The 22,092-nt window shown below is 42.0% G+C and overlaps 1 protein-coding gene across 2 annotated transcripts in view; it reads left to right on the top strand.

Moving 5' to 3' along the window:
• Window positions 15,390–22,092, top strand: part of SEC63 (SEC63 homolog, protein translocation regulator) — a 75,178-nt gene continuing 68,475 nt past the window's right edge. The window contains exon 1 of one of the 2 annotated variants that reach the window (XM_001925479.7): window positions 15,390–15,709. In XM_001925479.7, coding sequence (XP_001925514.4) covers window positions 15,586–15,709 — 124 coding nt within the window. In that variant the 5' untranslated portion in view covers window positions 15,390–15,585. The remainder of the gene's footprint in view (window positions 15,710–22,092) is intronic. The other variant, XM_021090779.1, reaches the window with a different exon arrangement.

The following is a 22,092-nucleotide window of genomic DNA, read 5'->3' as shown; positions in this document are numbered from 1 at the left end:
CTGTAGACAAAAACAAACACATGCACTTGTGAAGTACAAAGAAAGGTGACTTGCCCAAGGTCACAATGTGAGTAGTGGCATGTTCAGAACTAGGACCCAGATTTTGAAAGTTTTGTACTTTTATCTCTTGAGATGATAAATTCTGCTAAGTATTTTTTTTTTTTTTGGCCAAGCATATTTAAATTACACTAATTATTAGAGTTAAAAAGTTTAGTGTTCATAAATAAATCTTTGGACTATCCCTTCTGCTGTATTTTTTTTTTCTTTTTTTGCTTTTTAGGGCCTTGCCAGAAGCATATAGAGGTTCCCAGGCTAGGGGTCCAATCGGAGCTGTAGCTGCTGGCCTACACCACAGTCATGGCAATGCTAGATCCGAGCTGCATCTGTGATCTGCAACACAGCTCATGGCAACACTGGATCCTTAACCCACTGAGCAGGGGCAGGGATCAAACCTGCAACCTCATGGTTCCTAGTCGGATTCGTTTCTGCTGCGCCACCAAGGGAACTCCTCTTCTGCTGTATTTTTAATTCCACTCACTCCCCAAGGGCCTTCCTTCTCTTCCTCATCTTGTCCCTTTCCTCTAACTTCCAGACACTGACACACCCTTCCATACACACTCCAGAAACCAGGGAGGAGCCATCCAGGCTTTAGATCCGTCTTAGTTAACACAGGGAAAAGGCATTCATCCTTTTAACGGAATGGGACCAGGTCACTAGCTCTTAAGAGAAGGTCAGAGTATAGTTACTAGGAGAAAAATGGATGTCTTAAGGTGACCATATGACTTTTGAAAATCACTCTTCAAGATGATTAAATGTGCTTGATTTTAGATGCCAGAGGTCTGAGGAAATTAGCAATTCCCCAAATGTAAGACCTATTAAGAACAAATGGTAGGGGAATTGCTGTTGTGGCTCAGTAGTAACGAACCCAATTACTATCCATGAAGATGCGGGTTCTATCCCTGACCTTGCTCAGTGGGTTAAGGATCCAGCGTTTTGGTGAGCTGTAGTGTGGGTCACAGACTCGGCTTGATCCCATGTTGCTGTGGCTCTGGTGTAGGCTGGCAGCTACAGTTCTGATCCAACCCCTAGCTTGGGAACTTCCATATGCTGTGGGTGCAGCCCTAAAAAAAAAGACAAAATAGAAAAGAACAAATAGGAGTTCCCGTCATGGAGCAGTGGTTAACGAATCTGACTAGGAACCATGAGGTTGTGGATTCGATCCCTGGCCTTGCCCAGTGGGTTAAGGATCTGGCGTTGCCGTGAGCTGTGGTGTAGGTCGAAGACCAGGCTCGGATCCCGAGTTGCTGTGGCTCTGGCTTAGGCCAGCAGCAACAGATCCGTTAGACCCCTAGCCTGGGAACCTCCATATGCTGCAGGAGCAGTCCTAGAAAAGGCAAAAAGACAAAAAAAAAAAAAAAAAAAGAACAAATGATAGCATTTATTCTTACCTTTATCTACCAGACCAGAGCTTGGCCTTTCACTGGCCATTGAGGCCCAAAGCCAGAGTTTATGAGATGTAAGATTTCAGAAAACCCTGCATTGGGGGTTTGGCTTGTGAATGGTGCTTGGGGACAAAGTATCTGCTTAGGAGACTGAGGCTACTTACCTTAACTACTCAGCTACCCAATTCCCATCCCCCATAAAGCTTGGTTCTGGACTTGTTTCTTGTACCTTTGAGTAAATTACAGCTTTAACCTTCTGTAGGGATTGGAGATAAGGCTGTTATCTAAAACTGAGAAGGATCCGGAGTTCCTATTGTGGCTCAGTGGTTAACGAATCCGACTAGGATCCACGAGGTTGCGGGTTTGATCCCTGGCCTCACTCAGTGGGTTAAGGATCCAATGTTGCTGTGAGCTGTGTGAGCTGTGGTGTAAGCCAAAGACTTGGCTTGGATCCTCATTACTATGGCTGTGGTGTAGGCGGTGGCTGCACTGATTAGACCCCTAGCCTGGGAATCTCCACATGCTGTAGGTGTGGCCTTAGAAAAGACAAAAAGACTAAAAAAATTAAAAAATAAATAAATAAAATAAAATAAAACTGAGAAGGACCCAAGCCACTTCTAGAGTGGGCATGGGAAATTCGTGGCTGCTCAGGATGGGCCCAGCCCCAGGGAAGGGCAGCAGGGCGTGATTTTTATAATGTTCCACGCAGAAGAGAAGCTAGAAACATCCTATGATGGACAGAAGACAGAGGGATGGAGAGCATGTCATATAAACACGGCCACATCATCATTATTTACTAAGAAAAAAACTCAGCAATTCATTCTCTCCTGTTCTTGCAGCCCCATCCTTGTCCGTCTTCCCTTCCTTCCTTCCCTTCCTGACGGAACAGTGTAGATGCTGAGCATCTTCACATGGCTCTGTCTTTCCTTTTCTTTCTAATCCTCACACACTGGCTCCCCCTGAAACTGATCCCAACCACTTCCTTGTGACTGCTCTTGATAAAGTCATTGGCTGTTGGCTTATACCATAGCCACAGCAACACCAGATCTGTGCCATGTCTGCAGTCTACAGGCCACTGATGGATATCAGTGGCAACCATTTTGCTGAAACTACTAGACCAGCACTTCCCAAAGGGCATTTCGACAGACCCTTGTTAGGCCTATATTTAAAAAGAAGGCAATGGTCAAATAATTTGGGAAACCTCATCTTAGAGATTTACATTCCTATTTACATACCAGGGATTTGAGGGTGTGCTTCAATCCCCTCTCTTCTCTTGAGTTCTCTCTCCCTGCCTGATTCTAGTTTAGGACATCTTCATCTGACAACTTTGACGGGGGTGGGTCACAGCCTCCTTTACACTGGCATCTGACAGTCCAGCAGCTCTGTACTTGTTCTTCTGTTCATTTATTGGAGATGGAACTGGAGCGGCCCTCATGACCAGATTAGGAACACATATCTGAGGGCACTGACAGCCTGAGCCAATGAACTTGAAATTAAATTTTTCTTCCTTCTTTTTAATCCTCCTCATGCCCTGTCATCATAACTATATTAATGATATCATCATGGAATTTGCTCATAGATTAAGGTCCAGATTCCTTATTCTAATTGGATCTTCACACTCTTTACAAACTGGCTCCACACTTATCATCTTTTTTTTTTTTTTTTGGTCTTTTTTGTTGTTGTTGTTTTTAGGGCTGCACATGAATGGCATATGCATGGCATATGCATGGCATATGGAGGTTCCCAGGCTAGGAGTCAAATTGGAGCTGGAGCTGTCGGCTTATACCATAGCCACAGCAACACCAGATCTGTGCCATGTCTGCAGTCTACAGGCCAACTCACAGCCATGCCAGATCCTTAACCCACTTAGTGAAGCCAGGAACTGAACATGCATTCTCATGGATACTAGTCAGGTTCGTTACCATTGAGCCACAACGGGAACTCCCATTCTTACCATCTTAATTTCATAACTGGGCAACTTTGCTGGACCCAAGCTGAGACTCAGATACTCTAGGAGAACCTTGGTGACCCTCTTCACCTTGTAGCTTTCTGCATTTATTGACATGCATCAGAACTGAGGAGTCCTCTGGGTAAAATACTTGAACTCTGTCCACAATTGCAGTTAAGACATATGCAGACATGTCTGATGGACTGTGGGTTCCCAGTGGAGGCTAGGTCTCTGGGAGAGCCCACTAGTAAGTAAGAGGAATCTGGTGCAGGATGCAGGTCAGGGAACAGACATAAAGAGGAACCTCTCTGTCCTGGAGTCAGATGCTTGTATCCCCAACTCACCTCCACTCTGACTACATGTGTGCCCCTGGGCGTATTTATTTATCTCTCTGGGTCTCCTTCTCCTTGTGTGGAAAATGGGTGCACTTATGGTACCTACTAATTTATAAGGTTGTTTGAGAATGAACTGAGTTGATTTATGCAAAATACTTAGCGAAATGTTATCAGCAACCAGGCTTTAGCATCATGGAGCCAGTAGTGAGCATTTCTGGATAGAGTAGAAGCCAATTCTGGATCTTCCACTTCTTTTGTATGCTCTGGGGAGAAAATGCCTACATGTGTGAACTGGAGGTTCTGTGCTCCTTTGATGCTCAAGAATCCTTTTTGTGGGAGTTCCCGTAGTGGCGCAGTGGTTAATGAATCCAACTGGGAACCGTGAGGTTGCTGGTTTGGTCCCTGGCCTTGCTCAGTGGGTTAAAGATGTGGCGTTGCCATGAGCTGTGGTGTAGGTCACAGACGCGGCTCAGATCCCGAGTTGCTGTGGCTGTGGTGTAGGCCGGTGGCTACAGCTCTAATTAAACCCCTAGCCTGGGAGGTTTATATGCCATGGGAGTGGCTCAAGACAAAAAGACAAAAAAAAAAAAAAAAAAAAAAAAAAGAATCCTTTTTGTGGATTTCTCTACTTGCTCCTCTCTGCCCATCGCAACTCCAGAGAGCCCTCTACTGCCATCATACATTCCCAGACAAACAAAATAGTAATACTAGAGTATATTCTGTTGGCAAAAGAAATGGCATGGATTTTAACAATCAGGTGCAAAGGCTCTAGCCTTTAGGCCATGACAACAGTGGTAGTGAGGGCTGGGCAGTGGCCTTTCTGGGAGCTTTCTAGTCTGAGCCTGCAGGGTTGCAACCTAATAAGCCATGGCTAAGAGCAATAAGCATGTCCAAAACGGCCACACAAGAGAGCTTCCTGGTTATTTGCACAACTTTTGCATGAGGCTGGATGTCTTGCAACCTGCCAAGCAGGAATGGAGAGCCATCAAGATTGAATGAATGAATCCAAATCTTGTGAAGCCTATACGCTTGAGCGATGTTTGCATGGTTTTAGCAATCATTGGTTGAAGACCTACTGTTGCCAGGCCCTGGGCTGGGCAACTTTCATTTACTAAGCATGCACACAAAAATTCTTTCCATTTTCCAGATGAAATCCAGCCATTTCCCTAAGGCCTCCTGGGTTGCAAGTGGTAGAGCCAGGATTTAAATTTTAAGCTGATTTGGAAGACTAAGCTCTTACCTTCTATACTATCGTGCCTTCTCCATCAACACTCTAGAGATATTTTTCAGTATTGGACACACTCTTTTTTAAAAAACTCAATAAGTTTTTTTACATTTATAGTTAAATAACAATTTATAGCATTTCCATCCCAAACCCCCAGCCCATCCCCCTGTACCCCCTCCCCCAACTTGTCTCCTTTGGAAACCATTGAGTTTTTCAAAGTCTGTGAGTCAGTATCTGTTCTGCAAAGAAATTCATTGTATCCTTTTTTAAATTTCCTTCTTTTTTTTTTTTTTTTGCTTTTTAGGGCTGCACCTGTGGCATGTGAAGTTTCCCAGGCTAGGGGTCAAACTGGAGCTGCAGTTGCCAGCCTTTGCCACAGCCACAGTGGGATCCGAGCTGCATCTGTGACCTAAGGCAATGCCGGATCCTTAACCCACTGTGGGAGGCCAGGGATCGAACCCGAAACCTCATGGATGCTAGTCGGGTTTGTTAACTGCTGAGCCATGATGGGAACTCCATTGTATTCTTTTTTAAGATTCTACATGTAAATGATAGCATATGACATGGGTGTCTCACTGTCTAACTTCACTTAGCATGATAATTTCTAGGTCCATCCATATTGTTATAAATGCCATTATTTCTTTCATTTTTATCGCTGAGTTGGACACACTCTTTAGCTAAATTTTGTCTAGATCTATCTCATCAGATTTGTTCTGCCATTCTTTCCTCCTGTGTTTCCTCAAATGCCATGATATTCACTATGTTTTATAATGTCCTACCTACATGAGAGTCACGGCTACCCGTCCCTTCTATCTTAGCATATTTGGCATAGCTATACATACTCTTGCTGCTTTTACCTCTTGATACAAGATTGGCGGGAATATATACAGCTTTGCCTCTCAAAGTGTAGTTCATGGTCCAGTAGCATAAGCATCGTCTGGAGTTTGTTAGAAATGTGGACTCAAAGAACATCCCCTGGACTTACCAAGTTCATTTATTAATATTCTCCAGGGGAGGAGTTCCTGTCGTGGCGCAATGGAAATGTATCCAACTAGGAACCATGAGGTTGCGTGTTCTATCCCTGGCCTTGCTCAGTGGATTAAAAATCCGGCAACATTGCTGTGAGCTGTGGTGTAGGTTGTAGACGCAGCTCAGATCTGGCATTGCTGTGGCTATGGTATAGGCCAGCAGCTGTAGCTCCAATTCGACCTCTAGCCTGGGAACCTCCATATGCCACAAGTGTGGCCCCAAAAACCAAAAAAAAAAAAAAAAAAAAGATTCCCCAGGGGATCGTTGAGCAGAAGCCCTGAAGCCACCAAGTTTTGGAGTAGTTCCTGATCTAGTTCAGAGTTTTCAAAAGCTAACCGATTGCTGGATTTAGCAGAAAAGAGCACTCAAGATGGATCACCTCATAAGAACTCACCTGGGGGCCACTGGTGGCTCAGTGGGTTAAAGATCCAGTGTCGTCACAGCTGTGGCTCTGGGTCACTGCTGTGGCACAGCTTTGATTCCTGGCACAGGAACTTCTGCCAATTGTGGGAGCAGCCAAAACAACAACAAACAAACAAACAAAAATAACCTCATCTGCCCCAACACTTAATCCCTCAACATTTATACAAGGGTATAAATTTTTGTGGTGATGGAAAGCTACTACAGTAGGAAGAGACTACAAAAAGTGCTTCGAAATGAAGAGGGGCTTAACTTTTATAAATTATTGTACTCCTTCTAAAATTTGGTTCCCATTTCACAGTGGGAGATGGGGAGGAAAGTTCTTTTTTTTTCCTTCTACTTTAGGGCTGCACCTGTGGCATATGGAAGTTCCCAGGCTGTGGGTCAAATTGGAGCTGCAGATGCCAGCCTACACCACAGCCACAGCAACACTGGATTCTTTACCCACTGGGAGAGACCAGGGATCGAACCCACATCCTCATGGATACTTGTTGAGTTGGTAACCCACTGAGCCACAGCGGGTAGTTCTGGGGAGGAAAATTTTGATATAATTGGTACAAGGAATGACCTAGGCATTGGCAATTCCCCAAGTGATTCTTACCTGCAGCAAAGTTTGAGGACCACTGAACAATTGTGAATACTTTCTTCATTCAGATAATTTAATTCTGGGGTCTATATTGGATTCAAAGATAATTTTAAAACAAAGTTTCCCGTATTTCTTTGATTTTAAGACTCACCTGGAGTAATTGCTAAAAATGTAACAACCAGGCCTCACCCCCAACCCACTGTGTCGAAATCACCAAGGGCCTGGAAGCTGTAATTTTAACCAGCACCTGGGTGATCTGCTCCTCCTCAGACAGGAGTTTGGAAAATACTGCTTTCAAAAACTAGTGAATCGGGAGCTCTAAAACCTGTAACAGCTGATTTTGTCATCTTCCTGTTTCTGGAAGAGTATCTGATCCTCACCCATCAAGAATGGCTTTAATTTAAAAGCACAGAAAAATATCTAGGCATCATTCTACAGCTTTCTGAAGGGAAATATTTTCTTCCTTTCCTTCATCTCTCTTTTTTCTTCCCTCCTTTCTTCCTTTCTTTCTTCTTCCTCTCTTCTTCCCTCCCTCCCTTCTTGCTTTGTCTCTTCTTTCTTCTTTTCTTTCTTTCTTTCTTTCTTTCTTTCTTTCTTTCTTTCTTTCTTTCTTTCTTTCTTTTCTCTTTCTCTTTCTCATTTCTTTCTTCCCTCCCTTCTTCCTTTGTCTCTTCTTTCTTTATTTCTTTCTTTCTCTCTTCTTCCCTCCCTCCCTTCTTCCTTCCTCCCTTCCTTCTTTCTTTCTTCCTTTTCTTCTTTCCTAACGTGCAGCATGCTGAAGTTCCTGGGTTGAGGATCAAGCCCAAGCCATAGCAATGATAATGCAGAATCCTTAACCTCTAGGGAACTCTGGGAAATGTTTTCTTATAAAATGAGAGCCTAGCACAGAGCTTGGCACAGGGTCACAATATCTGCTAGGTAAATGAATGAGCAATAATAACTCTGAAAAGAAACGATCACCAGAGGGCTGTAGGAAGGAACCAGCAAGGAGATTGTCTCCCTTAATTCCTGGCTGTTAACTTCTTGTTCATACACAAATTATAGTCACACACACATTTAACCAGTACAACAGACTTCGCTTCAGCAAACCTGACATATGACAAACAGGCAATTTAGGAAGTGGTTATTCATTGTGCCAAAGGATGACTTGATTTATAAAAATGAGTCACTAGAGCAGTGTGGTTTCCAGACAAGCAGCATTAGCATCACCTGGGAACCTGAGAGAAATGCAAATTTTTGGGCTGCCCTTCACTGCCTGAATCAAAACACTTTAGGGGCGGGGCCCAGCAATCCACTAACAAACCTTCTAGGTGATTCTCCTACAACTCAAGTTTGAGAGCTACTGTGCCACAGGTATGAGAAGCTCCTCACTTGATAAAAGAATGCTCAAGAACGTACTTACTGGAGGTTCCCATGTGGCACAGTGGATCAAGGATCCGGCATTACTGCAGCTATGTTGCAGGCTACAGCTATGGTGAGGGTTCAGTCCCTGGTCTGGGAACTTCCACATGCCATAAGTTCAGCAAAACAACAACAAAAAACCCCCCAAAAACCAAACATACCTACTGTCAAAGACCTTATTTGTATTCTATGATTGAGCATTTCTATGCATCTTCAGAAATCTTCCAGGTTGTAGTCCAGTGTTTCTTTAATAAAGCATTTCATGTATTAATAACTATCATTTACTATGTACACATTTAATAAGAACAAATATAGAATGTATAACAGAAAAAAATCACAACACATTGGACATGGTGAGGATTAGTATTTTTTAATGACATTTTCAATGTACTAAGCCCTAAGGTAAAATATATTTCTTGCTATGAATAATGGTTAAAAATAATCTGAAAGGCACAGCTGTGCATGGCACAAAGTTTGGTAGTTCTAATCCATACAAACAGAGAATAATATGTATACATGTATACAGAAGGGCTAATTATAAAAATCACATCAGTAATACCTGCCTAGGAAGATTATTCCTTAAGGTTCTAAAAAGGTTTTTTATTTCTGTGGTCCTGTCTCAGATTCAAGCAGGGAGTTTGATTTCTTAGGTTCATTGGTTTTTTGTCTCTCAGAGTCTCTGGGTTTTAGTGAGAGGAGATATAGTTACTTGGCAAATCATTAAGACATCTATGCTAGACCACCAGTATGTGCGTAATTCTATGTACACCTAACAACTGTTTAAGAAATTCATTTAGCATTTTCCTAATGTGGAAATAAATGAAGATCATCCAAATAAGAATAAACAGAGGCTATTTATTCAGAACTTCTATAGCAAGAGATTCTGCCACTGTCACCTGGGTTTGGCAGACTCAAAGCCAGGCAGGGAAGTAGGGAAGATTTAGGGTGAAAAAAATGGAAGTTCTCAGTGTGGGTTTTTTTTTTTTGTCTTTTTACCATTTCTTGGGCCACTCTCGCGGCATATGGAGGTTCCTAGGCTAGGGGTGGAATCAGAGCTGTAGCCACCGGCCTATGCCAGAGCCACAGCAACGCGGGATCTGAGCCGCATCTGCAATCTACACCACAGCTCATGGCAACGCTGGATCCTTAACCCACTGAGCAAGGGCAGGGATCAAACCGGCAACCTCATGGTTCCTAGTCAGATTTGTTAACTACTGAGCTATGACGGGAACTCCTCTCAGTGTGCTTTGATTGTAGCTTGTTGGTGTGGAGAAGCTGGAGACAGCCTGACTGGGAGTGGGGTATGCTGTGTGATTGGTTAGGGCAGCATATTTAGCTGGTTGATACTGATTTGGAAATGGGGGCAAAACATTAGAAAGCTAGTCTGATATTCTGGGCCAATTGCTGAAGAGGTTGCGTTTTGGCTTCTTGGGTTGGTTGGAAGGGTTGTGGGTAAGAATTGAATCTTCGTATAGGTCTGGCCATTGTCTCACTACCCATAAAGCAAGGATATTATTGAATCTAGAGGACAAGTTGCCACGTCTGCTTCAGCTTTCCTTCCTTCCTTTCTTCCTTCCTTCCTTCCTTCCTTCCTTCCTTCCTTCCTTCCTTCCTTTCTTTCTTTCTTTCTTTCTTTCTTTCTTTCTTTCTTTCTTTCTTTCTTTCTTTCTTTCTTTCTTTTCTTTCTGCACCTGCGGCATATGGAGTTTCCCAGGCTAGGGGTCGAATTGGAGCTGCAGTTGCCAGCCTTCACCACAGCCATACCAACATGGGATCCTAGATGAGTCTGTGACCTATATCACAGCTCACAGCAATGCGGAATCATTAACCCACTGAGTGAGGCCAGGGATTGAACCTGAGTCCTCACAGATACCAGTGGGTTCGTTACCATTGTGCCACAATGGGAACTCCCTGCTTTCACTTGCTTCTGAAGTTACTCAGCCTCAGTCTCCACTGTGGGTGGTATTGCTGCAACCTTAGCAATTCTGAGAGGTCAAATGTCTAATATTCTCTTTTTTCAACTAAAGGTCTCAGCAAGATGCCAACTGCAGCACATGAAGTAATGGATAGAGGACCTCACCTTTTAACTGCCTGGTTACCATGGACCAATGACATTCTTGGTGGCATCTGCACCCTGTCCAAAATATGCGAATCTCCCACTTTATGGGGCAGAACCTTCATCTTATCATAGAAGATGAAAACACTAAGGACTCACTTTCCAGCCTCCCTTGCAACCAGGGTATGGCTGTGACCCAGGTTTTGCCAACTGAACACACCTGTAAAAGCCTTAAATTCCCTCTTTATGTAGATGCAAAAATTCCATGATGTATTCTATTTCCTATTATCTATACTTTCTGATATTTTATAGTAGGAACCAGAAAAAATGAGGAGAAACAAGGGAAGGAAGAAAGGAGAAAAAAAGAGTCAGTGGAACTTGTTTTAAATGGGAGATTTTCGACCAGATTTTTGCAGTATAGTTATAAAAGATGTTATCACTGGAGGAGACTGAGTGAAGGATAAATGGGTCTTCTCTCTACTACTTTTGCAACTTCTTGTGAATCTATAATTATTTCAAAATAGAAAGTTACAAGAAGAAAAGGATTCCTGGCTGCTGTGTAGAAAACAGATGTGAGGCAGGACAGAGGTAGGAAAGCAGAACTGGAAGTAGAGAGTGAACAGGATGTGAAATAACAGGAGTCAGCTGAGTGAGGTAAGGTATGTCAAAGAAGTCGTTTTGGGGACATAACTGTTGTATTAGATCTAAAGAAGATTTGATTGATATCAAAGAGTAGAAACGATATTCTGGGTAAAGGAGAAAGAAAAAAAATAGTAGAAATTGTGACGTGGTTCACCCTCTTGTTTTCTGCAGGATCATACTTAATCTATGCTAGCCAAAATCATTTCTTTTTTTCTTTTTTAAAAAAGGCATCCAAAGGAGGATAATTAAGACTCCTCAATTCTAAAAGTTTCAGGACCCACAGATATTTGGTTGTCAACAAGATGATTTATGTTTTTCCTAAAGTTCTAATATCTATTGAGAAGTTTTATCCTCCTTACTCAAATATACACCTTTAAAATTGTCTATAGTGATATCTTCTGTTTATTTATGTCCATTCTTCAAATTATACTTTAATCTGGGTGGGGCATTTCATTAAGTGCTATTTTATAGCTTACTGTGAAATGTCAATCATTTATTCATTAAGCAGTATAGATATGTTGGTATGAATATATTAATTCATAAAAGAATAACCTAAGTTTATTGATACATTGTTGACAAATGACTTTAGTACCATACATTCTCAGGTTTAGTAATCACATAAGTAGGGATAGAATAAGAAAAATATTGACAGGTCCTATACACTTACGAAAAGCAAGGAGCTAAAATACAAACCTGCTCCCAATATGGAAGAAAACCACAGTCCTCAATTCCCCTTTTAACAGTGTTCATGCTTTTAGAGTTGAGCATAATCAAGTTCTAATGTCTTTTTAACCCACACCTCCCTTCACATTCTCTCCATATGTAAGATTGGGGTTTCACTGAGTCCAAAGGGACTTGAGAAGCTAGGGAATGAAAGAACTGCAGTGGGTTAGTACATTTTCCCTAAAGTTCCAACATGTGGGTCACACTTTGAAATTTCAACTGGAATAATGTTGAGGAAGAGTTGATAAATAATACGTATTGAACAAATGTTACTTTGTTGAGGAACTATTGTCATTATGATGATGTAACTTTTCCTCTCTGTAAGAGCAAATAAAAAAGAACTGTTTAATTTGTATGGGGAGAAATTTAGCTCTTAATGGAGAAAATCCTGACACTGAAACAAAGGAATAATAGATATAACATTAGAGATGATTTGCTAGGCTTTGTCAGTGAAGGTTATAGTAGGTTGGGAGTAAGGGGGAAAGACTGGAAATTCTTGCTTGTATCTACTTATTAATTCGGTTCTTTCCAATCTCTTTGATGTTAATTGCATTAATCAGAAAATTAAATCACATTGACTATGGCTACCCAAATATATTTTGGTGTGTATACATGTAAGTCAACACCAGTAGTTACAAGGATGACTTGCAATGAAGGAAAAATTCACTCTAAGGAAAAAGCAAATTATTAAGAGGAACCAAAAAATAGGCTTTCTACACTTGCGAGACCGTATCTGCCTAGAAATTGAAATGAAATTGATTAAAATACTCATTCACAGACACATAGAAATTAAAAAAATTCTTTTAACATGTCCTATTAGACTAGAACAAAATGTGCTTGTAGCTCTGTTGCTACCATATTCACTCACTACTATTAAATATTTCATTTGATGATATCTTAAAAGAAACAATTGTGTTAGCTTAAAAAAAAAAAAATCTCTGAGGAGTTCTTGTCATGGTGCAGTGGAAACGAATCTGGCTAGGAACCATGAGATTGCAGGTTTGATCCCTGGCCTTGCTCAGTGGGTTAAGGATCTGGCATTGCCATGAGCTGTGGTATAGCTTGCCGACTCGGCCACATCTGGTGTTGCTGTGGTCTAGGCTGGCAGCTGTGGCTCTAACTAGACCCCTAGCTTGGGAATCTCCATACACCCCGGGTGCAGCCCTGAAAAGCCAAAAAAAAAAAAAAAAAAAATCACTGAGTCAGAAATTGTGATTAAGGGTATGATTCAGATTGCCTTTGGAGACTATTTGGGTCATCTAAGTTTATCTATGATGGGTAACATTAAGTTCTAAGACAAATGTGTTTATACCTTCAAAAACAGAGGAAACATTTTCAAATCTCTAATATTTTAATTTGGTAAAAAAAATCATATTTTAGACTGGTCTTAAGTTTAGCAAATAAATGTAATTTGTTCAAAATCTTGTTTCATGGTTCAGTTCTGTTCAAGCCACTCATATGCATGACCTAAAGCTGCAGTGAAAGAATTACTCTTGCAGAAAAAAAGTCAGAAGGGGAAGATTTATCATGAATAATTTATATTGAAACAAGATTATAAAACTGATGTGTTATCTTTATACTAATGCTGAGAAAAATGTATAATCAAAGTAATAAAAAAAACCCTGACCAGTTCAGAGTTATTAAAACCTGGGAATACTTAATAGCAAATTCCACATAAACAAAAGGAGCTTCAGGATCCTATCCACTTCAGTTGAGCCAATTTTAAGACTAATTTGTTTCTGAAGCAAGGCAAATTGTTTTGAGCATATCAGCACTGGATGGTCACAATGTGATCACAATGTTGTGTTGACTTCATAGTCCAATCCTCTTCTGCTCACTTGTCTCTTTTACTTCTTCTCTTCTAATATAGTCTTTGAAAGCTTTATACAGAAAAAAAATGAGGAGGGCAATGCAGAGAAAATGATTTTCTGAAATTTCCCTTCAAAATGGACATCCAAAAGGGAAGAGAGAATATATGTGAATACAATCTATTATGAAGGAAGTCATCACTGATTATGATAAATACTATTTTTGAGGACATGAAATAAAAGATGATGTGATTAGATTTCTCTTCCAGTAATGGCAGGTATATTGAAAGGAGCCTAGTAAATAGACTATATAGCCTTAAAATGTTTTAAAAATAGTGTTATATGTGGTATTTGTTTATATCATTATTTTTCTTTTGAAAAGCATTTTTACTATAGCTCTTTTTATAAATCCTCACAACCACTCTGTGAGTCGGGTGGGCCCTTCCTTTCGGTCTCCTGAGGGTAGATGGAGAAGTTGGGATAGGCCCCTGCCAGGGCTGCCGCGGGACAGTGGGGTCCTTCGCATATCAGGGCACCAGCCCTCCCCGCTCCCAGCTCGGCTGATACCGGCCTCTGGGATCTCACAGTCAGCGAGGGGAGAGGCTGCGGAGAGCGACTGCTCCCCCCGCGGTCCCTCCTCCAACAGCTGAGTCCTGCCCACCTTCTGCAGGGGCGGGGGTGGGGTGGGGTGGCAGCAGTTCTGGGGAGTGTAAGGGTCCGCGATGAGACGGTGGTCGTGGGCACTGGCTTTGTGGCGTCAGAGTGACTGGGTTTGAATTTGAATCTCCAGACCTTTTTTTACGGTGCCTGACTTAAGGCAGTCACTCAATTTCCTCATCTGGAGAGAGGACATCCTTTGATTTATCCCAAGGGGTTCACTGACTTAAAATAGTCAACGATTTAAAGCAATGAAGGTCTTAGTCTACTGCCCCTGCCGAAGAAAATGCTACAAATATTATCAGTTCTGGGATAGGTAGGTCACTATCTCTACTACTTTGGGGCATCTCCAGCTGCAAAATGGGCGCAATGTAGATTGCAGTCTTTTAATGGCACACATTACTTTGCCAACAATCAAACAAACCAGAGAAAAACAAAACCCCTCACCATCCCTCCTCTCCTTCCTGCTCTGGAGCCACTCAGTTTTGACACTTGTTTCCGGGATCTGAAGGAGCTGGATCCTAACCCAAGGAAATATTCTTTTTTACGTTTTTATTTTTTATTAAAGCCGCGTTGATCTACAATTGTGCCAATATCCCTGTACAGCAAAGCGACTCAGTCATATATAAATTCTTTTAAAAATATTGTTTTCCATCACGGTCTACCTCAGGAGATTGTATATCAGTAAACACTGTTATTAACTAGGAAAACAGAAAAGTGAGAAGGCAGGACGGGTGAGGTAGGGATGCCGAACAGGTGAGGCAAGGAAGCCTGAGCTATACTTCGAACAGCGGTGACCCGGACCGCAGTCAGGTGAACCCCGCACGCGTGGTTCGGGAAGCCCGGGATAGGACCCTCGAGACCATAGCGCGACCTGGGGAATGGAAACCGAGAAGGGAGCGAGAGGGACTCTAGAGGAAGGCAGCCGCGGGCCTCTAAGGGAGGAGCTACAGGAACTCGAAGGGCGGGGCTGAGGTTAAGGGGGCAGGGATAAGGGCGGGGCCTCGCGGAATTCTCCGGCTGCGCGCGCCACGTCTCCCTCAGAGAGCGTGTGAGGGAGAGGCTGGAGGGGGTGGAGGGGAGGGAAAAACCGAGAGGGGCGGGAGCTCTGTCTTCTCGCGAGATCGGGAGTCGGCAGCGGCGGTGGCGGCGGCGGTGGCGGCGGCGTGTCCGTGAGAGTAGCGTGGGGGCGGGGAGGAGCGGCGCCGGCGGCGTAGGAGCTACGCCACACCGGGCCGGGGCGCTGGGAGCTGGAGCACAGAGGGGGGTCGTGGCGGTGGCGGTGAGAAGAGGGAGGCGGAGGAGGGGGCGCCATGGCGGGGCAGCAGTTCCAGTACGATGACAGCGGGAACACCTTCTTCTACTTCCTCACCTCCTTCGTGGGGCTCATCGTGATCCCGGCCACATACTACCTCTGGCCCCGAGATCAGAATGCCGGTGAGTCCCGCTGGTAGCTGCCGTGGACCTGCGCAGGCCCCTCCGGCTCTTCTGGGCCGCGCGGCTTTTGCCCGCTCCGGCCCAGCCCAGTCCGCTGCGCTTGGGGTGATACCGCCCGCGCGGCCCGGCCTCGCGTCCAGGCGTCAGCCGCTGGCGGCGCCCGGGCTCAGCTGTGTTTCCCTCCGTGCCTCTCCAGGCTCCTCTCCACCCCCTTCATTGTCCTCCTCTGGAGTTTCGCTTTGCACCCTCTCCTCTATTGTTCTGGCGGCTCCTGGCAGCCTCGTCCAGTCTCTTTGTCTTCTATTCCTCGGCTTTTATGGGGGTATTTTTCTTTATGGAGGGAACAAGATGGCATAGGGAGGATGGGAACTGGAAGATGAGAGTAGAGAGTTGGCTACGGAGGAAGCCGAGCGAGCAGGCTCCACTCTGAACCCTCAGCCCACGGTCCCCTTTCCCCCACACCCCCGTTTGCCTGTTGCAGCTGTCGTTACAGATGTTTTGGGCACAGTCAGAGCTGGGTGGCATCTATAGGACGCCAACTGAGCTCGCCAGCCGCCCCTCCCCCCGTGCCTTTCCCCTATTGCCTTTTCATTTGTTCACTTACACTGCGGGGGTTGGGAGCAATGCTGTTATTCCCCTTAGCAAAAAAACAAAACAAAAAAACCAGGCTTTTCTCTATTTCCTTTTCTTTGGAGTTTCCTGTTTATGGCGGAAAAAGTGCAAGTATGAAGGAAGGATTAAGTCTATAGGTAGTTCATTTGTGAGGTAGCGGGTGCATTTGCTTTTAGTTCTAAATCTTTTCACGTTAAACAACATTGGATTAGAACACAGAATTATATAGATTCTTTTCAAGGCATTTTATGTTCGGATTGTTTGGATTCCATTTGTTGCACGCCGCTAGGACGTATGGCAGGTGATATTCTTAAAACTGATGCTGGAACTGCAAGGCCCTAATAGGTTGTTTTATGGTAGCGTTAACAGTAACGAGTAGGTTTTGAGTAAGAACAACCTTAGGAAGGTTTTCTTATTCACAAAAGCGTGCTAACTTGAATAAATACATTCTCTCAAGTTGGGTGTGGTGGTGGTGGGGTCTAGGTTGTCCAGCTGATATACTGTACTTTGGGGACATTGTTAACAGGGAAACATTAAACCAACTCAGAAACTTATTAGGCTTTAAGACATTCAGTGCTCTGTAAAATTCTTCATTTACATAATGGAACTAAATTAAATTAAATTTAGGATAAGTAATAACAAACGATTCCATCTTTTTATATATTTGACAGTGATTTTATCCACTAGGTGCCCAAAGTTGGAAACTTTCTTATTCAGTGGATAGTTTATGATAGTTGGATTTTGGGCTGTTGTGCCTTCTTTTTCTAAGTATATTTAAATTGTCTGGGTTTTTTGGATAGTGGTTGTATATAAGTGATGTAGTCTTAGTATCGTAATGGTTTTCTGTATCTGCAAAACATAGACTACTTTGGTAATTTTATTTCTGGTTAAAAGAGTGTATTTTTCAATATAGTAGTTTATTTTCACTTACTACCCATTTGTGTGTGTGTGTTGGTTGTGTGGAAGACAAAGGTATTGGGAGAGTAGGTAGGTTTGGTTAGAATGTGTTTTGAGAAGCTGCTCTGATTTCAGAAATTATTTTAATCCACACTGGATTTTTGAAACTTGAAAATCATATTTTCATGGTAGGTTTTGTATTACAAAATTTGCCTAATAACTTATAGACAAGTCATACTTGAGCCCTTTCAGCATATAGTTGGTCTTTGGAAGAGTGGTAGCAAATTAATACTTATTTATGTATTATGGACTTCAAATATTACTTTATTTAATCCTCTTAAAAACACAAGGAAGTCAGTACTATTATTATCATCTCCATCCTTACATGAAGAAACTGGAATTTAAAGAAGTTAAGTAACTTTGTGGTGTGGTGGAGACTGGTCGGCTTAGCTTCTAAGCCCTTTTTGTATATTCCATATTGCTAGACAGGATTAGGTGTTGATTTGCTCCTTCTTTACCTCTGGCTCTCTGCGTTGGACTTGCTTTAGTCTATGAGAGTGCACAGGTTGATGTATTTTTTTGGTTTTGCCCAAAATTGCATTATGAAAATTAAGGTGGATACTTAAATGCTCTTTTAATTATCATGAAAATTAGTGTACACCGCTTGGACTTTTTCTTGTGTATCTATCATAGTCACTTGAATTGTTTCTTTAGAATTACAGTGGTATTGGGAGTTCCCGTCGTGGTGCAGTGGTTAACGAATCCGACTAGGAACCATGAGGTTGCGGGTTCGATCCCTGGCCTTGCTCAGTGGGTTAAGGATCTGGCGTTGCCATGAGCTATGGTGTAAGTCGAAGACGAGGCTTGGATCTGGCGTTGCTGTGGCTCTGGCGTAGGCCGGTGGCTACGGCTCTGATTAGACTCCTAGCCTGGGAACCTCCATATGCCGCGGGAGCGGCCCAAGAAATGGCAAAAAAAAAAAAAAAAAAAAAAAAAGACAATAGAATTACAGTGGTATTGAAAGGATGTTTTTCTCATAGTGACTTTTTACTGAGGTACAATTTTAATATCTTGAATATCAAAGAAAAATCTTGAATTATGGGTTCACCCAGATCTCTGAAAAAGAAAATTCTTTCAAGTGTTTGCAGAAATTATTTGGTGACTTGTACTGATAGTAAGCTACTTACATAATTTTTATTTATCTCACTTAAAAAGTAGTCGAAATTTGAGGTTGGAGTGTTGTTGTTTGATTATTGGTGCTGTTTTCGATCCTTAAGGGTTTTTTCTGGTAGGTACTGTCGTTCCAAAATTTGAAAAATCCTGTAGTATATCTGCCCTCAAGGGTTTTGAATAAAGCATGTGGATCTGTAGTATTTTTGAATAACACACAAGTGTTTGATTTTGAAGTTTATTTAGTTTTCCTGTGAAACTGTTATGTAGCCAAAAGCAAAAATGTAGGTGTGTGACTTTGCACTTCAGAGTTCTTATAGCAGTCTTGACTTTTCAGGGGTATCTTCTATATGAAGCATAATAAGATTTTCTTTGTCAGCAATTATATATACAACCTTAAAACAACCTTGTTTCAATGTTGCTCTTTTGGGAATTGTTGAGCTCTTGAGTACATCAGAAAGCATGGTGCCATTTCAGAGTGGAAAATCTAGGATTCTAAAATGGAAATACCTTGGTTATTGGCATAGTTGATATGTTCATTGAAGTTACTCTGTTATCCAAAACATTATTATTGGAATCCTTTTACCTGATTTTTGTCTAATCTCTTGGGTCAACTGTGCTTGTAATTAATGCCCCTGTTAATAGTTGAAGGGTCCTATTTATTTTACTTTCTTGGTTGTTTGCAAATTGGCTGAATAAGGTGACTGAGTAATTTTCCAGACCATTATGGACAAAAAGCTCTGTGTGAAGTAATAATATGGGAGACTGGATTTCCTTAGAATAGTGGTTCTCAACCTAGGCTACTCCTTTTTTTTTTTTTTTTTTTTTTTTTTTTTTGCTTTTTAGGGCAGAACACACGTGGCATATGGAGGTCCTCAGGCTAAGGATCAAATGGGAGCTACAGCTGCCAGCCACACAGGATCGGAGCCACATCTGCGATCTACATGACGGCTCACGGCAATGGCAATGCCAGATCCTTAACCCACTGAGTGAGGCCAGGGATTGAACCCGCAACCTCATGGCTCCTAGTCTGATTAATTTCTGCTTCGCTACGATGATAACTCCAACACTGGCAACTCTTTAGAATCACTTGGGAGCTTTAAAAACTCTTAGAGCCATCACCAGATACCCTGATTTAATTGGTCTGGAGTGGGTTCTATGTATTGGTTTTTTAAAAGGCCCATATGTGATTGTAAATCAAAGCTAGGTTTGAGAAATGTTGCTGCATAGGTAGTGGTTTTTTGCTGGAGTTGTCATTTTTGAAAGTTGTGTATTTCTTTTGATTTGTATTCTTTGATAAAACCTTTAATGCCTTAGCCTTTTTGTTTTACAAAGCTAAGAAGGACTTACTGTAGAAAAGTGCTGTAAGTTCTTGTAGTTGATAGCTGAATATTTTTGTTACACTCTCAATAGTACAAGTTAACAGTGATATTTGACGAGAAAAATAACTGTGTGTAATTATTAGAAATTCATGTAATCCAGGGAGGGCTTCTATTCTTTTCATAGTTTAAGGATAATATAGATCCTTTGAAATAATATAAAATGTATCATTACTGTCCCTAAATTTTGATTTTTTGACTCCTTGATCTTACTTTACTGCCTAGTTTTGAAATCTGGATCTACCAATTATTGTTTTATCTTAGGCAAATGATTTAACTTTGTGTTTTATTTAGTTTATCTATTTGTAAAATAGAGACAGTAGTTATCTGTTTCATATAATTAAATTAATAAGGTAGTATATGTAAAGTATTTGGACTAGTGTCTGGCATATATTGGATCTCTTAGCGCCTGCTATTTTTACTGGTTACTTAGACTTTCTGCAACAATATGATTCTCTACTTTTGTGCTCAGATTTTTCCCCCCCTATTGTTTGAAAGGATTAATGAAACTTTAAAAAAAGTTACATTCTTTTATTCTTTTTTGCTTCCTCCCTCTCAGTGCACAAGTGATTTAACTCTCTGACTTGGGAATGTGAGTAGGAGTCCACTTTTAGTGCTTAGTAGTAAAGTAAAAAAAACTCAGAATTTAAAATTAGAGGTTTTGGCTTTAAGTTACAGCCTAGGCCCTATTTAGTTGTTTCTGAACTTTGATCCTCATTTTCTAGGGGCAGTAATAATAGCCTGCCCTACCTACCCAAGAAGCAATGATGAGAAGCAAAGAAATAAGTTAATATAAAATGCTTACTTGTGAAACTAAATGCACTGTAGAAATTCCTTCATTTTGCATTTTGCAGATATTTATAAAGCACAATACTTTATGTTAGATGATGCTCCTAGGTAATGGATCAGATTTTTTTTTTTTGGCCTGACCGTGGCATGTAGAAGTGCCAGGACCAGGAGTTGAACCTGTGCCACAGCTGTGACCTGAGCCACAGCAGTAACAATGCCCGATTGAGCGCCCTTGGTGGTGCGGTGGGTTAGCAAAGATCGGGTTTTTTTTTTGCCCTTGGCTGCCCCATGCCATATGGAGTTCCTGGGCCAGGGCTCAGATCTGAACCACAGTTGTGACCTACGCTGCAGTTTCAGCAATGCCGGATCCTTTAACCCATTGTGCTGGGCTGGGGATTGAACCTGTGTCCTGGCACTGTGTTGCTGATCCCATTGTGCCATAGGGGGAACTCCAGGATCAAATTTTTAAGCGCTTATAGCTTTTGTTTTAGTTGGTTGCATATATGCAGTGCAGAAAGGATCAAAAGGAAGAGAACAAAAATTGCTTTATAATTCTTTCACTCAAATCATTGAGAAATGATTAAACATTTTGGTGTATGCATCCCCTTAGGATTACTTTAAACATAGTTCCTTCCCTTGTGGGGGAAGACCACCACATTACTCTCCCCCCCCCCCCCGCCCCCCGCCGCCACAATCTGAGACAGATAATTGTGATCCTGGCCTCAACTCTGCTGCTGTTCATTGAATATTTATTACCCTCAAGGGTGGGGAGTGCTGAATGCACTCACCCACTGTAGCACTTCTAGCTAGATTCATGTGTTTTGACAGTTTTATTAGTGAGGTTTAGGTAGCCAGCTTGCCTAAAACCATATTGCTGCTAGGTGAAAGATCAGGTTGGACCCAAATCCTTCTTATGCCAAAGCTTCTCTTCGTAGCCACTGCCTTATATTACCTCCTGTAATTAATACAACACATTGTAAAAAGTCTTAAAGTACTATGGGAGCACAGAGGAAGGGGAGAATAATTCTGTTTCGGATGTGGGTGTTTCATGTAGAGAAGGTGATTTGAGATCTTAAAAGGTAAGTAGGAGAAGTGCATCCTAGATGTAGAGGAAAGCATATGCAAAAGCATGGAGCTGTTCAGTAGGTGGTAAAGATTTAGCAATTAGGCACTTGGGAGCAAATCAGCCATTTTAATAAGTTTATACTTTATCTTGTAAGTTGTTGGGTGAACAGTGGAGGTTTTTCTAAGTAGCATAGTTTACATGGTCAGTTTTGCTTTTGTGGGGCATTCAGTGGAGAATATTGTGGTGGAAGGCAGTGGGGTGGGAGGTGGTGGTGATGGGGTGGAGAAAAATTCGATGGAGGAGTCTCAAAGGGCTTATTATTAGTCCTTTGAGATGTCAGGATATAGGCGAATGAGCATATTAGAAAGAGAATTCTAAAACAGTGTTGGCTATTTTTGGAATATAAGTACCCTGGAGGGAATGAGAAAGTGGAGTGTAGATTTTGAATTTTCACACATTTCTGTTTTTAT

This window comes from Sus scrofa, chromosome 1, assembly GCF_000003025.6.
Source record: "Sus scrofa isolate TJ Tabasco breed Duroc chromosome 1, Sscrofa11.1, whole genome shotgun sequence".
NCBI lineage: Eukaryota > Metazoa > Chordata > Mammalia > Artiodactyla > Suidae > Sus > Sus scrofa.
Note: the sequence above shows the minus strand (reverse complement) of the source record. Positions and strands in the feature narration are given on the sequence as shown.